General features: G+C 39.1%; 1 protein-coding gene across 3 annotated transcripts in view; it reads left to right on the top strand.

Annotated features, from left to right (window-relative positions):
* FAM120C (family with sequence similarity 120 member C) overlaps nt 1–19,211 on the top strand; it is a 163,707-nt gene that overhangs the window by 87,805 nt on the left and 56,691 nt on the right. For all 3 annotated transcript variants that reach the window (XM_072743380.1, XM_072743382.1, XM_072743381.1), the window contains exon 10: nt 11,171–11,420. In XM_072743380.1, coding sequence (XP_072599481.1) covers nt 11,171–11,420 — 250 coding nt within the window. The remainder of the gene's footprint in view (nt 1–11,170; nt 11,421–19,211) is intronic.

Raw genomic sequence — 19,211 nt, 5'->3', positions numbered from 1 at the left:
AGGTGTTGTTACTGGATGGAACAAGGAAAGGTTGCTGGTTAGGTAGGAAAACAAACAAATAGACACCTGCCATAGAATCTAAGAGTCTAGCATTTTTCATTGGAAAATTCTACAAATGCTTTATTTTTTATTTTTATTTTTTAGATTGTATTTATTCACGAGAGACACAGAGAGAGGCAGAGACATAGGCAGAGGGAAGAGAAGCAGGTTCCATGCAGGGAGCCTTATGTGGGACTCGATCCCGGAACTCCGGGATCCTGCCCTGAGCTGATGGCAGACAACCAGAGCCACCCAGGTGTCCCTCTACAAATACTTTAAATTAACAATGAATAGTTTTGGTCTTTCTGGTCCTAGAAACTAGTATGCTCATGGGCCGACTTTAGAGTTTGAACTGAGACTCAAAACCAGTATGCCAACCATGTCTTCTTAATGTACAGAAGGTATTTTCACTTCCATTAGCTTTTTAAAATTTATTTTTATTTTATTTTTATTTTTTAAAAAGATTTTATTTATGCATCCATTAGAGTCACACAGAGAGAGAGAGAGGCAGAGACACAGGCAGAGGGAGAAGCAGGCTCCATGCAGGGAGCCCGACACGGGACTCGATCCCAGGTCTCCAGGATCATGCCCTGGGCTGAAGGCGGCGCTAAACCGCTGAGCCACCCGGGCTGCCCTCCATTAGCTTTTTTTTAAATCGGAGTTCAATTTTCAACATGTAGCATATCACCCATTGCTCATCCCATCAAGTTCCCCCCTCAGTGCCTGTCACCCATTCACCCCAACCCCCCACCCATCTCCCTTTCCACTACCCCTTATTCGTTTCCCAGAGTTAGGAGTCTCTCATGTTCTGTCACCCTCACTGATATTTCCCACTCATTTTCTCTCCTTTCCCCTTTATTCCCTTTCACTATTTTTTATATTCCCCAAAGGAATGAGACCATAGAATGCTTGTCCTTCTCTGACTGACTTGCTTCACTCAGCATAATACCCTCCAGTTCCATCCACGTCGAAGCAAATGGGGGGTATTTGTCATTTCTAATGGCTGAGTAGTATTCCATTGTATACACACACCACATCATCTTTATCCATTCATCTTTCGATGGACACTGAGGTTCCTTGCACAGTTGGGCTATTGTGGACATTGCTGCTATAAACATTGGGGTGCAGGTGTCCCGACGTTTCACTGCCTCTTTATGTTTGGGGTAAATCCCCAGCAGTGCAATTGCTGGGTCGTAGGGCAGTTCTATTTTTAACTCTTTGAGGAACCTCCACACAGTTTTCCAGAGTGGCTGCACCAGTTCACATTCCCACCAACAGTACAAGAGGGTTCCCCTTTCTCCCCATCTCTCCAACATTTGTTGTTTCCCGTCTTGTTACTTTTCCCCATTCTCACTGGTGTGAGGTGGTATCTCATTGTGGTTTTGATTTGTATTTCCCTGATGGCAAAGGATGCGGAGCATTTTCTCATGTGCTTGTTGGCCATATCTATGTCTTCCTCTGTGAGATTTCTGTTCAGGTCTTTTGCCCATTTCATGATTGGATTGTTTATATCTTTTCTGTTGAGTGTAATAAGTTCTTTATAGGTCTTGGATACTAGTCCTTTATCTGATATGTCATTTGCAAATATCTTCTTCCATTCTGTAGGTTGTCTTTTAGTTTGTTGACTGTTTCTTTGGCTGTGCAGAAGCTTTTCATCTTGAAGACCCAATAACTCATTTTTACTTTTGTTACCCTTGCCTTCATAGATGTATCGGGCAAGAAGTTCCTGTGGCCAAGTTCAAATAAGGTGTTGCCTGTGTTCTCCTCTAGGATTTTGACAGATTCTTGTCTCACATTTAGATCTTTCATCTGGGGATCCCTGTGTGGCCCAGCGGTTTAGTGTCTGTCTTCGGCCCAGGGCGTGATCCTGGGGTCCCAGGATCGAGTCGCGCATTGGGCTCCTTGCGTGGAGCCTGCTTCTCCCTCTGCCTGTGTCTCTGCCTCTCTCTGTGTCTCTCATGAATAAATAAATAAAATCTTTTTTTAAAAAAGGATCTTTCATCCATTTTGAGTTTATCTTTGTGAATGGTGTAAGAAATGGTCTAGTTTCATTCTTCTGCATGTGGCTGTCCAATTTTCCCAGCACCATTTATTGAAGAGACTGTCCTTCTTCCAGTGGATAGTCTTTCCTGCTTTGACGAATATTGGTCGACCATAGAGTTGAGGCCCCATTTCTATATTCTCTATTCTGTTCCATTGATCTATGTGTCTACTTTTGTGCCAGTACCACACTGTCTTGATGACCACAGCTTTGTGGTACAACCTGAAATCTGGCATTGTGATGCCCCCGGCTCTGGTTTTCTTTTTCAATATTCCCCTGGCTATTCAGGGTCTTTTCTGATTCCACACAAATCTTAAGATGATTTGTTCCACACTCTGAAGAAAGTCCATGGTATTTTGATAGGGATTGCATTAAATGTGTAAATTGCCCTGGGTAGCATTGACATTTTCACAATATTAATTCTTCCAATCAATGAGCGTGGAATATTTTTCCATCTCTTTGGGTCTTCCTCCATTTCTTTCAGAAGTGTTCTGTAGTTTTTAGGGTATAGATCCTTTACCTCTTTGGTTAGGTTTATTCCTAGGTATTTTATGCTATTTGGTGCAATTGTAAATGGGAATGACTCCTTAATTTCTCTTTCTTCAGTCTCATTGTTAGTGTATAGAAATGCCACTGATTTCTGGGCATTGATTTTTGTATCCTGCCACACTGCCGAATTGCTGTATGGGTTCTAGCAATCTTGGAGTGGAGTCTTTTGGGTTTTTTATGTACAGTATCATGTCATCTGCAAAGAGGGAGAGTTTGACTTCTTCTTTGCCAATGTGAATGCCTTTTGTTTCTTTTTGTTGCCTGATTGCTGAGACTAGGACGTCTAGTCCTATGTTGAATAGAAGTGGTCAGAGTAGACATCCCTGTCGTGTTCCTGATCTTAGGAGAATGGCTCCCAGTGTTTCCCCATTGAGAATGATATTGGCTGTGGGCTTTTCATTGATGGCTTTTAAGTTGCTGAGGAATGTTCCCTCTATCCCTACACTCTTCAGAGTTTTGATCAGGCCTGGATGCTGTCTTTTGTCAAATGCTTTCTCTGCATCTATTGAGAGGATCCTATGGTTCTTGGTTTTTCTCTTGAGGATATGATCTATCACGTTGATTGCTTTGCGAGTGTTGAGCAAGCCTTGCATCCCGGGGATAAATCCCACTTGTGGTCATGGTGAATAATCTTCTTAATGTACTGTTGGATCCTATTGGCTAGTATCTTGTTGAGAATTTTTGCATCCATGTTCATCAGGGATATTGGTCTATAATTCTCCTTTTCGGTGGGGTCTTTGGTTTTGGAATGAAGGTGATGCTGGCCTCATAGAACGAGTTTGGAAGTACTCCATCTCTTTCTATCTTTCTGAACAGCTTTAGCAGGATAGGTATGGTTTCTTCTTTAAACGTTTGACAGAATTCCCCAGGGAAGCCATCTGGCCCTGGACTTTTGTGTCTTGGGACGTTTTTGATGACTGCTTCAATTTCCTCCCTGGTTATTGGCCTGTTCAGGTTTTCTATTTCTTCCTGGTCCAGTTTTGGTAGTTTGTGGTTTTCCAGAAATGCGTCCATTTCTTCTAGATTGCCTAATTTATTGGCGTATAGCTGCTCATAATATGTTTTTACAATCGTTTGTATTTCCTTGGTGTTGGTTGTGATCTCTCCTTTTTCATTCGTTATTTTATTAATTTGAGTCTTTTCTCTTTTGTTTTTTTAATAAGGCTGGCTAATGGTTTATCTATCTTATTAATTCTTTCAAAGAACCAACTCCTGGTTTTGTTGATCTGTTCCACAGTTCTTCTGGTCTCTATTTCATTGAGTTCTGCTTGATTCCTTATTAACTCTCTTCTTCTGCTGGGTGTAGGTCTTATTTGCTTAACTTTCTCCAGTTCCTTTAGGTGCAAGGTTAGCTTTCTATTTGAGTTTTTTCCAGTTTTTTCAGGGATGCTTGTTTTGCGATATATTTCCCCCTTAGGACTGCTTTTGCTGTATCCCAGAGATTTTGAATGGTTGTATCTTCATTTTCTCATTAGTTTCCATGAATCTTTTTAATTCCTCTCTAATTTCCTGGTTGACCCTTTGATCTTTTAGCAGGATGCTCTTTAACCTCCACGTGTTTGAATTTCTTCCAAATTTCTTCTTGTGATTGAGTTCAAGTTTCAAAGCGTTATGGGCTGAAAATATGCAGGGGACAATCCCAATCTTTTGGTATCCGTTGAGACCTGATTTGTGACCCAGTATGTGGTCTCTTCTGGAGAAAGCTCCATGTGCACTTGAGAAGAATGTGTATTCAGTTGCGTTTGGATGCAAATTTCTGTAAATATCCGTGAAATCCATCTGGCCCAGTGTATCATTGAAAGCTCTTGTGTCTTTGGAGATGTTGTTTTTAGAAGGTCTGTCATTTGCAAAAAGTGCCGTGTTGAAGTCTCCCAGTATTAGTGTATTATTAGCTAAGTATGTCTTTACTTTGCTTATTAATTGATTGATATACTTCGCAGCTCCCACATTAGGGGCATAAAGATTCATGATTGTTAGGTCCTCGTGTTGGATAGATCCTTTAAGTATGATATAGTGTCCCTCTTCATCTCTTACTACAGTCTTTGGGATAAACTTTAATTTGTGTGATATGAGGATTGCCACCCCTGCTTTCTTTTGAGGACCATTTGAATGCTTAATGTTTCTCCACCTTTCATTTTCAGGCTGTAGGTGTCCTTATGTCTAAAATGGGTCTCTTGTCGACAGCAAATAGATCCAGTCTGAAACTCTGCGCCTTTTGATGGGATCATTAAGCCTATTCACGTTCAGAGTTACTATTGAAAGATATGAATTTAGTGTCATCATGATACCTATTCAGTCCCTGTTTTTGTTGGTTATTTCTTTGGGCTTCCACTTTGTTTTACAGAGTCCCCCTTAATATTTCTTGCAGAGCTGGTTTGGTGGTCACATATTCTTTCAGTTTCTGCCTATCTTGGAAGCTCTTTATCTCTCCTTCTATTCTGAGTGAGAGCCTTGCTGGATAGAGTATTCTTGGCTGCATGTTCTTCTTTAGGACCCTGAATATATCCTGCCAGGCCTTCCTGGCCTGCCAGGTCTCTGTGGAGAGGTCTGCTGTTAACCTAATACTTCTCCCCATGTAAGTTAGGAATCTCTTGTCTCTTGCTGCTTTAAGGATCTTTTCTTTATCTTTGGAATTTACAAGTTTCTCTATTAAATGTTGGGGTGTTTTACAGTTTTTATTGATTTTAGGGGGGGATCTCTCGAACTCCTGGGTCTGAATACCTGTTTCCCTCCCGAAATTAGGGAAATTCTCAGCTATGATTTGTTCAAATATGCCTTCTGGTCCTCTGTCCCTCTTGGCGCCCTCTGGAACCCCAATTAAACGTAGATTTTTTCTTCTGAGGCTGTCATTTATTTCCCTTAACCTTTCCTCGTGATCTTTTAATTGTTTTTCTCTTTCTTCCTCAGCTTCCTTCCTTGTCATCAACTTGTCTTGTATGTCACTCACTCGTTCTTCTGCCTCATTAACCCTCGTTGTCAGGACCTCCAGTTTGGATTGTATCTCATTTAATTGATTTTTAATTTCGGTCTGATTCGGTCTAAATTCTGCAGTCATGAAGTCTCTTGAATCCTTTGTGCTTTTTTCCTTTGCCACCAAGTAGCTTTATAATTGTGCTTCTGAATTGGTTTTCTGACATGGAAGTGTAATCCAAATTTTGTAACTCTGTGGGAGAGAGTACTGTTTCTGATTCTTTTGTGGTGAGTTCTTTCTAGGCATTTTGCTCAGTACCGAGTGGCTAAAAACAGGTTGTACAGGAAAAAGGAAGAAATAAAAAGAGTAAAAAAGGGAAAAAAATCAAACAAAAATCCCCACAAGACAAAAAACAAAAACAAAAAACAAGGAGTGGTATCCTCTGGTTCTATATACTGTAAATCCCTTGACTTCTCCTGGAGCTTTCCAGCGCTGCTTGGTCAAGAACTTGCTCTTCCCCTGTCCTTCCAGCTGGTCTTCTGGGGAAGGGACCTGCCGTGCTGATTCTCAGGTGTGTGCACCTGGGGGAGCTGCCCTGCCCCCTGCCAGGTGCACGGCTCAGTGGGAGCTGTTTATCCTGTGAGGCCCCTGTTCCCTGGCGGCCCCGACCCTCCCAGGCACAGGGTGACACCCGGAGTAACAACAGTGGCAGCGGCCAGGTCTCCAGACCTGGAGTCAGCTCCAGCAGTAACTACTATAGTCTCCCAGTTAGCAGGGGCCTGGATGCTCCGGGGGCCGCTGATCTGCACAGCTCCAGGCGCCCGGCGTCAGGAGCGTCCTCGCTGTCCTGTGTCCTCCCAGCCTCCTCCTGTTTCTGGGGGAACCCAGGATTCTGGACGGTGTCCCCCGGCGCGTGGGATCCGGGGCCTGCACCACTGGAATCGCGTTCTTGGGGTCACGCACCCTCCTCCATGCGGAGCTGCCGCCTGAGCTGCTGCCTTAGCTTCTCTGAGTCGCCGTTGGCACGCACTCCAGCCCTTTACCAAGCTTGGCCCGCAGCATGTGGCGAGCTCTCCCCGGCGTGCACTTCCTCTGTTAGTGATCTGGGGAACCTGGAGGCTTCACTGACCCTCCTGGGTTCCTGCCAGAGTTCCCTGCGAGTGCCTTTCTGTTTGGGAAGATTGTAAATGTTCCTGCTTCTCCGGGACTGGGCTTTCCTACCTTGGAGGCTCATGTCCCCCAGCCTTAGCCGGGCTCCTCGTGGGGCCCCTCCCCCTCAATATTCTTTTTAATTTTTTTTTTCCGTCTTCTTACCTGGGTAGAAGCTGAACTTTTCTCTCTGTAGCGTTCCAGCTGTTCTCTCTTTACGTCTCAGGTCGAATTCATAGGTTTTCCGGATGATTTGAAAGTTACCTCGGTATGTTTTTGAGGACAGGTGACTTGGGGATCCTACTCTTCGGCCATCTTGCCTCTCCCCCAACAAATAATTTTCAAATCCCTATGTTATACACCTAAAAGTAATAATATAACATTGTATGTTGGTTATATTTCAGTAATAAAATTTTTAAAGGATTTTATTTATTAATGAGAGACACAGAGAGAGGTAGGATATAGGCAGAGGGAGAAGCAGACTCCCTTTTGGGAGCCTGATGCAGGACTCGGTCCCAGTACCCCAGGATCGTGACCTGAGCCAAAGGCAGACAGTCAACCACTGAGCCACCGAGGCATCCTCAATAGTAAATTTTTTAAAATATTTTATTTATCTATTCATGAGAGACAGAAAGAGAGAGTCAGAGACAGAAGCAGGCTACACACAGGGATCCTGACGTGGTACTCCATCCCAGGTCTCCAGGATCACGCCCTGGGCCAGAGGGAGGTGCTAAACCACTCAGCCACCTGGGCTGCCTAATAGTAAATTAAAAAAAAAAATTAATGTAATCTCTACACCCGGCATGGGACTTGTACTCCCAACCTTACAATCAATAGTTGGATGCTCTTCTGTCTAAGCCAGCCAGGCAGCCCTCCATAATATGTTTTTTAATAAAAGAATACATAGAGTCTGTCACATAAATCTTAATTTCCAACATGCTTTACATAGTCAGACACTTTTTATGGACAATATATTTTTTAAAATTGCCATCAGTTCTACATAAATCTTTTTCAGAAAATAAGAGAGAACACTTGCCAATTCATTCTATGAAGTCGTCATTACCCCAGTACTAAAACCAGGTAAAGACAATATATAAAAACTGTATTTCAGACCAGTATCCTTCATCAACATAGATGTAAGTGTTCTTAACAAGATATTTGTCGGTAGAATTCAACAATAGATAAAATAATTACATACCATAGCCCAGTAGGGTTTATTGCATCTTGCAAGACTGGTTCATTATTTGAAAAATCAGTCTTTGCAATCCACCACATAAACAGGATAAAGTAAAAAAAGATAATTATCGTCATCTCTATGAATGCAGAAAAATATTTAACAAAATTGAACAATGCATGATAAAAAAAAGAAAACCTCTCAGAAGACTAGGAATAGAGGAGAATTCCTTCAACTTCATAAATAACATCTACAAAAACTATACAGCTAACATTACACTTAATGGTGAAAGACTAAGTGTTTTTTTTTCCTAAATCAGGAGCAAGGCCAGTTATGCTCTCCCTTCTGCTCTGCAGCATAGTACTGGAACTTCTAGCCAGCATAGAAAAGCAAGAAAATGATATAAAGCGCATAAAGATCAGAAAGGAAGAAATGAAACTGCCCCTAGTTGTAGATGATATAGTCTGTAGAAAATCACAATCTACAACAAAATTCCTAGTACTGATAAGTGAGTTCATCTAGGTTGTAGGATACACAATAAATATACAGAAATTAATTATATTTCTATATACTGACAATGAATAGGAGGAACTGACATAAAAAAACAAAATGCCATTTATAATTCCTCCAAAGAAAATGAAATAGGTATAAATTTCACAAATGATGTTCAAGATCTATATGCTGAAAATTATAAAATACTGTTGAAAGAAATCAGTGATGTACTACATAAATGGAGAGACAAAGACCTCCATGAATTAGAAGGCTCAACATGGTAAAATGTTAATTCTCTCCAAATTGGTAAAGAAGTTTAACACAATTCTTCTTTATATCCCAGCAGAATTCTTTGTAGAGATATACAAGATTATTTATTTATATATATATGAATAATATATCTAATTATCTAATTTATATATTACATATATAATCTTATATATAATCTTATATAATATAAATATAATCATATATATATGGAAAGAGAAAGGAACTAGAACAGCTAAAACATTTTTGGAAAGGAATCAGTTGGAAGCAATCACTTTACTTTGATTTTTAAACCTTACTGTGTAGCTATAATAATTAAGACTGTGTGGTATTAGTAGTGGTACAGATATAAAGAGCAGTAGAACAGAATAGGGAAACCATAAATAGCCCATGCAAGTGCAGCCAACATTTTTGACAGTGCTGCAGAAGTACTTTGTTAGAGGAAAGACAGTCCTTTTAACAAATGGTAGTAGATTAATTGGACATGCGTAGGTGAACAAGTACCACACATCTAGATTACTATCTAAAATATATGAAGAACTCTCAGAACTGAACATTATGAAAACAGTCCAATTAGAAGGTCAGCAAAAGACTGCAGACATTTCCCTGAAGAAATTATATATGTGGCAAATAAAGACATGAAAAGATGTTTAACATCATTGCCCATTAAAGAATTGCAAATTCAAATCACAATGAGATATAACTAACTATATGCCTATCAGAATGGCTAAAATGAAGAATGGTGATAACACTGCATGCTGGATTGGATGTGGAGAAACTAGATCACCCACAAATTGCTGGTAGAATATAAAATGGTACCATCACTCTAGAAAATAATTTGGCATTTCCTTTCAAAACTCAAAATAGACTTATTGTGCAACCTAGCACTTACACTTTTGGGCATTTATCCCAGAGAAATGACTTATTTTCATGTAGGAACTTATAAACAAATATTCATAGTAGCTTTTAGTCATAATAGCTCCAAACTGGAAACAACCCAAATGTCCTTCGTTTTTTTTAAAAGGTTTTATTTATTTATGAGAGACAGAGAGGCACAGAGACACAGGCAGAGGGAGAAGCAGGCTCCATGCAGGGAGCCCAACATGGGACTCGATCCCAGGTCTCCAGGATCAGGCCCTGGGCTGAAGGCGGCGCTAAACCGCTGAGCCATCCGGGCTGCCCCCAAATGTCCTTCAAAAGATGAATGGTTAAAGTGTGGTACATCCATACCATGGAGTAGTACTTGGCAAAGAAAGGTATTGATATATACAACATGGATGAATCTTAATGGCATTATGCCAAGTGCAAATGCCAATCTCAGAAGGTTGCATACTATATCATTCCGTTTATATAACAATCTCAAGTTGACAAAATTGTAGGGTTTGGGAACAGATTAGTGGTTGCCAGGGATTAGGGATGGTGCTGAGGGTGTTGGGTGTGACCATGAAAGGGGTAACATAAGGGAGATCTTTGTGGTAATTGAATAGTTCTGTATCTCAATTGCAGTGGTGGTTATACAAATCTACACATGATTATGGAACTATACACACAATTATACCTATGTCAACCTCCTGGCTTTCATATTATAATTGTTTTAAATATGACCATTGGGGGAAACTGGGTAAAGTGTGCACGGGACCCTCTCTCAACTACCTTTGCAACTCCCTGTGGATCTATAATTATTTCAAATCAAAAAGTTTGTTAAAAAGAACACTCTCACTGTTGTGGAGCATGCATATGAGGTAGACCACATATGATGAAGGCAGGGACAGCAGTCTGAAGACTCTTGTCAGGTAAAAATAATGAGATCTGAACCTCTGCAATATTTGTTGTGATGAAGAAACGAGAACAGATATAAAGGAAAATAAAGTAATCGAATCAGCAGGACCTTGGAAATACGCAGATGTGTAGTTGGTGAAGGAAAGTACGGACTCTGGGATGACTTCCAGGTCTTGGGTAATTGAGTAGATGCTAGGCGTCTTAAGTAAAAGAGGCCATATTAAGAGCCTGAGATATACTAGAAGTAGACAGAAGCCATGTTTTCCTTGTCTGTTAAACCTTCAAAAATCTAAAAGATGTTGGTTTTTTGAGAATTTGGTGAAATTAAAAAAAATCTTTTGGAGTGTCCCATAGTCTGTTATGAAGCCAGATATTTATATAATTCTTCCTTGGACTTCTTTCCTTGCTAGCTTGCTTTCCTTGCTGGTACTTAAATGAGTTTCAATGTGATTAATGTGACTTTGACCCTTTATTTCTTCATCTGAAAATTGAGCACTATGTTTTGTGATAACATAGTTATAATGCTTCTCTCTCAGGATTAGAATTCTGAGAAGTAAATGAGATTTACATTTTTATGTAAAATATTCAATACATATCAAGTATCTAATAAGTGCTTACTACTCCTACTGTTACTACTGCTAACAATAAAAATTATGGTAACAAAAAATAAAAAGATGTTGAAATGTGACAGATCTTGTCAGTTATGGCCAGTTGCAGAAATGCTCAGAAATTTTCTAGAGCCTGTTTTTCCTCAATTTCTGTTTTCTAGTTCCTTCAGTGATCCTCAAAGAGTGGTCTGCCTATAAAGGGAAGTCACCTCAAACCCCTGAGCTGGTGTCTGCACTAACATTTCGGGAATGGACTTGCCCAAACCTCAAGAAGCTCTGGCTAGGCAAAGCAGTTGAGGACAAGAACAGAAGGATGAGGGCCTTCCTGGCCTGTATGAAGTCAGATACACCCAGCATGCTCAATCCAGCTAATGTCCCAACCCATCTGCTGCTCATGTGCTGTGTACTCCGGTAAGCGATGTGATACATCCAGTTCATTTATCTTTTACTTTTTTCACTTTTCCTTTAAACATATGTTTTTATAGTGTTTTGGGACAGGGAGGTTTTTGTTTTATGTGTAGCTTAGAATTCAGAAACACTGAAATTGATCACTATGGCAGTCTCCTCAGTTTATGATCCTCTCTCATCATCAGTTCATGATCTATGTGAACTTTTTTTAAAGATCTTATTTATTCATGAGAGACACACAGAGAGAGGCAGAGACATAGGGAGAGGAGAAGCAGGCTCCCCTCAGGGAGCCCAATGTGGGACTCCATCCCCGGACCCCGGGATCATGCCGTGAGCCTAAGGCAGATGCTCAACCACTAAGCCACCCAGGCATCCCTCTATGTGAACTTTTATATTTGGTTTTATGTTTGGTTTTTGTGCCCTTCAGTCTTTATTCATGATCTAATTCCCTTCTCTTCCTGTAGTTATCCACTCTGGGGTATTTGGTGTGTGTCCTTCCAAGCCATTTTCTGTGTATTTATTTAGACATATGTGTATCCATGCACAGTCTATAGGGTTGTTTGTGTAGATTTTTTCCATTTTTTTAACATGAAAGGTGCTCACATCTCATTCTATTCCTTATTTTTTTCGCTCTGTTATTTTTGGCATTTGTCCATATTTATACATGGTTCATTCCTCAAGACTGCTGGATTATGTTCCATCAAATAGTAATTCCACAGTATTTTATTTATTGATATCCAGTTCTTGGGTGTTATAAAAAGTGTTGCAGGAAATATCTTCATAGATGTCTTTGTTTTTTGTGTGTTCCTGTGTCGGTTTATCTGAAGTGTATACTCAGTAGAATTCATGGATCCTATGAAATATGCATATAGGCTTTTCACCACATATTGCCAAGTTGCTCTAGATCACATCTGTACTAATTTATAGTCTTGTGAACAATGCATAAGGGTTTCTATTTCTTCATAGTATCACCAGTACTGATATCATATAACTTCTTAATTTTTGACAGTCCAGTGGGCTTGAGGTAGTATCAAAAAGTTATTTATTTGTTTATTTAAGAGAGTGATGGAAGAGGGATAGAGGGAGAGAGAAAGTGAAGCAAATTCTGCACTGGGTGCAGAGCCCAACAGAGGATTGGATCTCACAACTGCGAGATCGTGATATGAGCCAAAACCAAGAGTCAAGACACCTAACCGGCTGAACCACCCAGGCACCTCTCAAGTAGTATCTTTTATTTTACTTTGCATTTCTTTGACTACAGATGAGGTGAGCTTCCACTTTATACGTATTAGCCATTTGTTTTCTCATTCTCTGCAGTGCCTATCTATTTTATCTTGCAAGTTTTCTTTTAGGTAACTTGTCTTTCTTGCTGATCACAGAAGTTTCTTATCAAATGTGTATGTATATACATGCATATATCATTGATATATGCATCAATGATAGCAAATATCATTTCTATATCTGTGTATATCAAATATTTTCCAGTCACTGTTTTTTAAAACTATGTACAATATATTTTTTTAACGAAAGTGTTCATTTTCACCAGCTTTTTTATTGTTATGACTTCATACACATAGAAAAGTTGGAAAAATAGTATGGTGAACACTAATATGACCGCCACTTAGAGTCTATAAGTCATATTTTACTATACTTACTTTATCCTATATAACTATCCATCTCTAGCCAGCCATTTACCCATCCTTTTGGATGCATTTCCAAATAAGTTGCAGACATCAGTGTATTTCACCCCAACTAAGAAATATTTAAGTTTGGTTTTGTTATACCCTTTAAATTGTGCCCTTGTGGTGTGTGCTTTTAAAATCTTATTTAATAGGGATCCCTGGGTGGCTCAGCAGTTTGGCGCCTGCCTTCAGCCTGGGGCGTGATCCTGGAGTCCCGGGATGGAATCCCATGTTGGGCTCCTTGCATGGAGCCTGCTTCTCCCTCTGCCTGTGTCTCTGCCTCTCTCTGTGTCTCTCATGAATAAATGAATAAAATCTTTAAAAAATCTTATTTAATAAACTCCTCCCTACCCTTAGGTCATAAAGATACTTTTCTACATTGTTTTAATAGTTTTATAATGTTGACTTTCATGTCAGGTCTTAAATATAGTAGCTGTTTATTCTGTATATGCTGTAAGAAAGGATCTGATTTTATTTTCTTGAAATAATAAGTTCGTTTTCCCAACTCCATTTATTAAATGATCTCTTCAAACCCCATGATGTATATTACCACCTTTCTTATGTACCAAGTTCCTATATATACACGAATACATTGCTGGTATCATTTTTTTCCATTGCTTATTTGATCTCTGACTAGGATCACATTGTTTCAATTGTTCTAGGCTCTTAATTTGTCTTAATATCAGGTTGGGCAAATCTCCACTCTGTACTTTTCTTGTGTCAGACATGTACTATTTTTTAATCATGTGATCTTTATCCTTCAACATATAATTTAGAATTAGTCCAGTTTCCACAAAATCTTGTTGGAATTTTTTGGTCAATGAATTGAATTTATAGATGAATTTTGGGAGAGTTGACATCTTTATCATGCTAAGTGCTCCCATCCAGAGATCATAGTTTACCTTTCCCTTTATTTAGGGCTCTTTCTTTATGTCTTAGTAGAGTTAGGTTTTTTCCCATAGAGTTCTTGTGCATTTTAAAATCCTAGGTATTGGGGATCCCTGAGTGGCTCAATGGTTAAACGCCTGCCTTTGGCCCAGGGCATGATCCTGGAGACCCAGGATCGAGTCCCATGTCTGGCTCCCTACGTGGAGCCTGCTTCTCCCTCTGCCTGTGTCTCTGCCTCTCTCTCTCTGTGTGTCTCTCATGAATAAATAAATAAAATCTTTAAAAAATAAAATAAAATAAAATCCTAGGTATTTGACATACATTGTTATGATTATGGATGACATTCTGTTTTCTATTACACTTTCTCGTTTATTTGCTGACGTAGAGAATGTAAATTTTTGTGTAGAGAAGTCAGTCTCAACAAGTCATCAGAGGATTATAGAGCATTGACTTTTGAAATTGGACAGATTTTAGTTTAATTCTGGCTTTGGGACTTTATAGCTTGGATAAGTTACTTTAACCTTTTAACATCCTTTTATTATAAAGGTTCTCGGGAAGCCACCTTATGGCCTCTTTCACATTATCATTCTCATTTATTATGTTGTATTGCATTAACCCCAGTTTATTGAACCCTGCAGCATTGTAATAACATTTTCAAATGCTCTGCAGCCACCAGCTTGATGCTACAATGGTAGGCCTGCTTGTCATTTTGACTCGAGACTCTGGATTTTTTAAACACTTCCAACTACATAAAAATAAATAAGAATAGCTTATGAATAGCTATAATAACTATCACAAAGACTAGGCTCTAATAATCTAATACATTCCATATGCTTTCCCTGAAGAAAACACTTTAGCCTCCTGTTCAGCTTCAATTATTTATTCTTAATTTAGACATACTTCCAACAATTTATTTATCTGATTTTCCAATGTACAACAGATCAGAAGCAGCAAATTGTAAGACGGGTGAGACAAGGTGTAGGATCTATTATTAGAACTCGTCCGAGTAACAGCAGCAATAAGTGGCAGCTTAAAAGCTGCCTAAAATGGGCAGCCCTGGTGGCTCAACAGTTTAGCACCGCCTTCAGCCCAGGGTGTGATCCTGGAGACCTGGGATTGAGTCCCACGTCGGGTTCCCTGCATGGAGCCTGCTTCTCCCTCTGCCTGTGTCTCTGCCTCTCTCTTTTTCTCTCTTTCTCTCTCTTTCTCTCTCTCTCTCTCTCTCTTTCCCTCTTTCCTCTCTGTCATGAATAAATAAATAAAATCTTTAAAAAACAAAGCTGCCTAAAATCAGGGGAAAAGATATAAAGATTACTTTTTAAAAAGACCTAAGAACCCATATAGTATAGGGAGAAACTGCCCTGTGTAAACCAGTAACCCATGTAAGTTTATTAATAAAGCACAAACCAGTCATCATTTGTAAAATCATCAAGAATAGGTTCTGTAATGTTACATATTATGTACTTGGCAATGTGCTAAGTCAGCCCTTTGTATACAATGCTACGGATCCTCATAATAGTGCTAAAAGGTAAATATTATTTATCTTCATTTATAGATGAGGGAACAAAGGCTCAAAGAGAAGTGACTTGCAAAGGTTACATAGCTAGTAATGGGTGGTACAAGAGTTTGAACCCAAGTCTCTCCAACTCCCAGTTCCTATGCTCTTTAAAAGACAAAATGGTAGAAAAATACTGTCTTAAAGATTAACATAAAATCTGGTTGGAAATTTAAAATTCAACTTCATTTTTTTAAAGATTTTATTTATTTATCCATGAGAGACAGAGAGAGAGAGAAAGGCAGAGACACAGGCAGAGGGAGAAGCAGGCTCCATGCAGGGAGCCCGACATAGAACTTGATCCCAGGTCCCTAGGATCACAGCCTGGGCCGAAGGCAGCACTAAACAGCTGAGCCACCCGGGCTGCCCTAAAATTCAACTTTAAATGAAGATTAACTTATCCTAAACACTTCATTGCTGAGCAATATCAGGTAAAGACTGGGTAGTCGCTTAATTGTATACTAGGAGTCTAAACTCCTCAGTTGCATCTGCTAACTATTCTCATGGAAGTAAAGTAATGCTGGGGAAGTTGTAACTAAAAGTTAATGTTGGTGCAGCTCTTGGACAATTGTCCTAGAGAAATGAGAATCTAGAATAAAAGTTGGTACAGTTTGAAGTAGGCATAACCTTTACAAATATAATAGTCACCACTGAGGAGGACAGGATAAGGAGGAACTCTGTCAGGCTTCCAGGAGTGGGGAATAGCCCTGTTGAATGTGGAGAGGCATATAATAAGGCTCTGTCATCTCTAGCAAAGTTTCGTTCAAATCTCAACACTTTTCCAGAAACAGAACATGAAATTGGACAAGGATATACCTCTAGATTCATGGGTAAAGTTGAACCTTTTCTGAGAAATAATTCTTTTAAGAAGCAGTGAATTTGTTATCAGCTGTAATAGGGTATTTGAGTTAACCATGTGCCATCCTGATACGTAAAGATAAATAAGAACTGGTTTTTGTCCACTTGACAGAATAATTCTAAAGTTTACTGGCAAAAGCAAATGAATAAGAATAGCTTGGGATTACAAAACAGAACAGTCTTGGCTCAAACAAAAATACCAAAATATTATAAATTTATGCTAAAATGATGTGATACTGGCATAAAAATTGATAAGTCATTGTTTTAGAGCAGATAATACTGAGTAGTATCCTAGACACATGATAACTTAAAATATGCCAAAGGAAGCTTCACAAATCATAGATGGGAATAGATGAATTTTTAAATAGTTGTTGAGAGAACTGTATTGGTATTTGGGGAGAAAACATCAAGTATAGGCCTGCCTCACATAAATTCTAGGTGGATTTGTTATAAAGGTAAAGGAAAAAAGATAAAAGATAAAAACTAAGCAGTGACTTAAATGATCTTGAGACAAGAAAGGAACTTTTTAAATGAAAGCCTCAAGTCAGGGCAGTATCAAAAAAAAACAGTATCAGGGAAGGCAAAAACCTCTGTTGACAGTGACTGTTATACACCATGCTAAAAATTTAACTGATAGATCTGGGCAGTAAGACAATCATAAAGGGCTTTGATAAGCTGTCTTATATTCCTGGGGCTCTGAAAGATTGTGTATATCCATAAAGCTATATACACACTCAAGAAATTGGAGAGACTCCCAAATACATGTTCCTACCAGGCTTAACATGAAACTTGCACAAGGTAAAAATAAAAGCCTGACTTATAACTACCTAAGATTTTAATGCATGCCCTAAGCTACACGTAAATCCCCTTGGCAAAAGTGGAAGCTTTATTGGGTCAAGATGTTTCTGCACAACCTCTGACTAATTGTTGGCTGACCAATAAGCTATGCTGATCCAAGGGAGATGTTTAGGAAGCTAGGCTTAAAAATGCAAAGAAGAGTTAAAAATAAAAAGAAAAATCTTAGCAGGTGTATCAGGTCACATTCTGCAGTAGAGACAGGCTGTGCAAAATCAGTCCAGACATGTCACTAAACTAACAAAGCAGCAGCAACAACAGTGTTTGGGAGGGTTGCTACAATATATGATTGAAACTAACCGATGTGTACAAAAAATTATGAAACTTGCAAAGAAATAATAATGTTTGCCTCATACATAGAACGAAAAGCACTCAATAGCAACATTGTCTAAAGGAATATGGATGTAGAACATAGTAAATAAGGACTTTTAATACCTACAATAAATACATTCAAAGAACTAAAGGAAACCATATTTTAAACATTGAAGTATGATAAAAATGACCCATCAAGTTGAGAATAGCAATAGAGAGATAGAAATTACAAAAAGAAACCAAGTAGATATTCTGGAATGGAAAAATACAATAATCAAAATGAAAAATTAAAGGAAGAGGCTCAATAGTAGATTTGAGCTGAGAGAAGAAAAAGATCAAGGAACATGAAGATAGACCAATAGAGATTATCCAATCTGAAGAACAGAATGTAAAAAAAGAATTCATAAAAATGAAACTAATAGAGCTATAGGACATCAAACATACTAACATATACATAATAGGTGACCCAAGAGAGAGGAGGATGGTTAGAAAAAATATGTGAAAAACTAAGAATTGAAAACTTCCCAAATTTGGTGAAAGACATAAATCTACGCATCTAAGGTCAAAAACTCCCCAAGTATCAACTCAAAGATCCACACTTAAACACTGTTAAAAGATAAAGACAGTCTTGAATGAAGCAAGAGAAAAGCAATTTATCACATACAAAGGAATCAGAAGAAGATTAACAATAATCAAAAACTGGAAGCAACCTGTTTCCACTGATGGATACATTGATAAACAAAATGTGGTATATACATAAAATGGAATATTACTCAGCCTTAAAAAGGGAGGAAATTCTGACACATGCTACAACGTGGCTGAACCTTGAACACATTATACTTAAGTGAACTAGCCAGTCAGTAAAAACAAATCTGGTGTGATTTAATTTATATGAGTAGTCAGATTCAGAGACAGAAAGTAAATTGGTGATTTCCAAGGGGCTGGGGTTGGAGAAATAGGGAGTGTTTAGTGGGCATGAGTTTCAAGTTGAGAAGAATAAAAAATTCTGCAGATGGATAGTGATGATGGTGTAAATGTACTTAATGTACTTAATACCACTGTAAATGTACACTGAAAAATTACTAACATGGCAATTACCATATATATTTTACCACAAGAGAAAAAAGGTAAATAAGGGGTAGAACGCTTCCCCTTCCCAAAGGACAGAGTAAGGAGGTGGACAGACTCTCTCCCCAGCAAAATTGCAACTAACCTGGTAGAAATTTTTTTAAATCATTTAACCCTTAGGGATATATAACCAAGAAGATGAGGTTTCCTTCTCCTCCCAGCTCTCGTTCTTAGGTTATGGTTTCACCCAGGAAGGAAAATATTGCCATTTCTCATCAACTTGAGCCCTTTGTCCAGGTAGGCATAGTAAAGAGGATCCACCCACCAATCCGCCACTCAGGGCAGAAGCTCTAATCTAGGGGCAGCATGCCAAGAATACTTTGGGCCCCAATCATTCCCACCCCAGCACATGTATGGAAAGAAGTTTCCACACTGGGAAGATCAAGCCAAAAAGAGTAGGGGCTGCCAACTACCCCCCCCTTTTTCAATGCACACTTACAGAGCAGGGGTGTCACTTGTCACTCGGGGAAAAGCAGCCTCAGCATGGTGCAATGAGTGGTTCTTTTCAGGGAGAAA

This window comes from Vulpes vulpes, chromosome X (genome assembly GCF_048418805.1).
Source record: "Vulpes vulpes isolate BD-2025 chromosome X, VulVul3, whole genome shotgun sequence".
Classification (NCBI taxonomy): Eukaryota; Metazoa; Chordata; class Mammalia; order Carnivora; family Canidae; genus Vulpes; species Vulpes vulpes.
The sequence above is the reverse complement of the archived record's forward strand: the minus strand, read 5'-3'. Positions and strand labels throughout refer to the sequence as shown.